Source organism: Salpingoeca rosetta (assembly GCF_000188695.1).
Source record: "Salpingoeca rosetta unplaced genomic scaffold supercont1.12, whole genome shotgun sequence".
In the NCBI taxonomy this organism is placed as follows: domain Eukaryota; class Choanoflagellata; order Craspedida; family Salpingoecidae; genus Salpingoeca; species Salpingoeca rosetta.
In genome coordinates this window covers 1,124,902-1,127,401 of record NW_004754922.1, presented here as the reverse complement: position 1 = coordinate 1,127,401, position 2,500 = coordinate 1,124,902, and the positions used below count along the sequence as shown (strand labels likewise).

Genomic DNA, 2,500 nt, shown 5'->3' with positions numbered 1-2,500 from the left:
AAGCAAGCGAAGCAAGCGAAGCAGGTGAAGCACACGCGTCGTTCTGTCGTGCCAAGGCCTCAATGTGCATGCGCGAGTGTGTACCGATGAGAGCGGGCAATGCGGCTGCCTTGGAATCGCTGCCCTGCAACGGGATGAGGCGATAGTCAACCTGCAACCAGTGCACGCAAGGTTTGAGCAATGAGATGATGAGACAAACGTTGAATGTACGCACACAGCTGCACACACAGCTGCACACACAACACATGTGTGCATCTTACGTGCGATTGCACTTCTTGTATGTATGCACCGATGCACGTTGTGTCTGTCGCGATGGACCCTGCATTCGTCACATGCATGTACAGGGGAGGGCTGGTGCATGAAGAGATGGAGAGACGGAGACAGGGACAGAGACGGAGACGGAGAGTGGAATCTCGCTCAACTCCACAACAAGAGCAGTGATGGCGTGAACGCACAAACGCCTACAATGCCACAACACACACACACACACACACAACACACATACACAACACATACACGCGCGCGAGCAGCGCACAGCGTGTGTACGTACCTGTTTGCCATTGGTGCGTGGTGACGGTCCGTGGTGTGTAGAGCCAGTGAATGGAGAAGAGCAGGAGTATGATGAACACCACTAGCAATATCCGGCGGCTACACGTCATACAGGGTGGTGGTTTTGTGGGCGTATGAGCAGAGGTGTGGAATGAGCGAGATGCGAACGAAGCTCAAGGTCAGCAACTACAGCACACACACACACAGACACTCACTCACTCACTCAATCAATCACGGACACACACACACAGACACTCACTCAATCACTCACTCAATCACAGACACACACACAGACACTCACTCACTCGTTCACTCACTCAATCACTCACTCACACACACAAAACAAGAATGCTTACTTTGTGGGCAGGTTGAAGCTGCTCCATTTGCTCGGCAGCAGGGCCATCCTGCGGCAGAGGAACGAGGACGGCGGGGAAAGGAAGAGAAGAATACAGCCACTCCTTGCTGTTGTCCTTTGCTGTTGTCCCTTGCTGTTGGCTCTCACGCTCTCAACAGCAGCAGCACAACATCACACGACACCAATCTACACCACTCTCCAAACGTCAACAAGACTTCGTGCGTGTGTCAGCAGAAAACCTGTGCGCTTGTGCTGTTTTTGGCGCACTCCAAACGATTGTTGTTGTGGTGTTGTGGTTGCGTTGCTGCTCAGTGTTCCAGGCAGCCAGGCACGGGAGAGACAAGCATCACTGCGAGGCGAGCACCAAACCTGCCAGCCAGGCTGTGCATCATACCATGGATATTGTACTCGTGGAGCATCCCAAGGCGTCGGCCAAGACGCACAAGACGGCGCACTGCCTGCCATGCACCATTCACCACGTGAGAGAACTTGTGCATGTGTGTGTGCGTGCGTGTGCGTGTGCGTGTGCGTGTGTCTGTGTCTGTGTGTCTGTGTCTGTGTGTCTGTCTGTCTGTCTGTCTGCCTGTCTGTCTGTCTGTCTGTCTGTCTGTCTGTCTGTGTTTGTGCACACGCGCACTTGCATGCGTCTCCCCCCACACTCTTCTTTCGCCTCTCATACCAGCGCTGGCAACCGCAGACTGGCAAAGCCAACGCCAAGAAGTACTTTGAACCACTTGTGCAGCAGGACCCGCAACCTGACGGTGACCAAGGTGTGTGAGATGCACGCGAATCGTGTCTCCCGCCTCCTTTGCCACCTTTGTCGTCGGCTTGTGCGTGTGCTGGTGCCTTCAGATACGTTTACATGCGGGTGGAGCCCGTTTGCCTTTCGCTTCACCATCCATCCCCTTCACCGTTGTGTCTCTGTTCACGACGGATCTCGCTTGCACGTGTGCGTGCTCAGGTGATTTGTTCAGCACAACCTTTCGTGGACGCAGCATCAAGGGGTGTCAGGTTCAGCCACCCAAGGGCATGAAAGCACTCCATCTGCAGCCTACGACACAAACACAGAGCGACATTGAGGTATTGCGCATGCGGACGGCGTTCTGTGCCGGTTGAACCCTCTGTCTTCTGTCTGCGTCCTCAACCTCACTCACTCACTCGCACACTCACACACATGCACCTGCACAGGAGCGCACGTGGGCGCCTGTGAATGAGCTTGAGACGCTGACCATGTGGAAGTTGGAATCGCATCCCCAGAGCAACGACGCCGCCGTCACGTGGCCGCAGGCCGCAGTTGTCGCAGAGGAGGTGTGGTGATGACGCAGGGGAGAGACACCGTGCGTGTTTGTCTGTGTGGGTGTGTCTGTCTGCGCAACCTTGCATCACTCCTTCCATCCGTCCATCTGATCTTTGGCGTTGCCATCCACCACGCTCGATCTACTCATCTTCCTCGCTGTCGTTCAGGCGCATGCACCGATGACATCTGAGGCGATGGAGGAGTTGGAAGCGTTTCACAAGCAACAGATGGCCAATGGCTCAAGCTGATGTATGTGTGTGTGTGTGTGTGTGTGTGTGTGTGTGTGTGTCGTCCGCGTA

General features: G+C 55.0%; 2 protein-coding genes across 2 annotated transcripts in view; one reads left to right on the top strand and one right to left on the bottom strand.

The window, feature by feature from the left end:
* Positions 1–561, bottom strand: part of PTSG_12293 (uncharacterized protein) — a gene marked incomplete at both ends in the record, with an annotated part of 5,287 nt that extends 4,726 nt beyond the window's left edge. Inside the window, 2 exons of the mRNA XM_004993838.1 lie at positions 85–151; positions 547–561. Coding sequence (XP_004993895.1) covers positions 85–151; positions 547–561 — 82 coding nt within the window. The remainder of the gene's footprint in view (positions 1–84; positions 152–546) is intronic.
* A 545-nt stretch (positions 562–1,106) lies between these two features.
* PTSG_05322 (uncharacterized protein) lies at positions 1,107–2,490 on the top strand. Its single transcript, XM_004993837.1, has 5 exons — positions 1,107–1,383; positions 1,602–1,674; positions 1,866–1,984; positions 2,093–2,212; positions 2,369–2,490. The coding sequence occupies exons 1-5, from the start codon at positions 1,300–1,302 to the stop codon at positions 2,447–2,449; spliced, it is 477 nt and encodes a 158-aa protein (XP_004993894.1). The 5' UTR covers positions 1,107–1,299; the 3' UTR covers positions 2,450–2,490.
* The last annotated feature ends 10 nt before the right edge of the window (positions 2,491–2,500 follow it).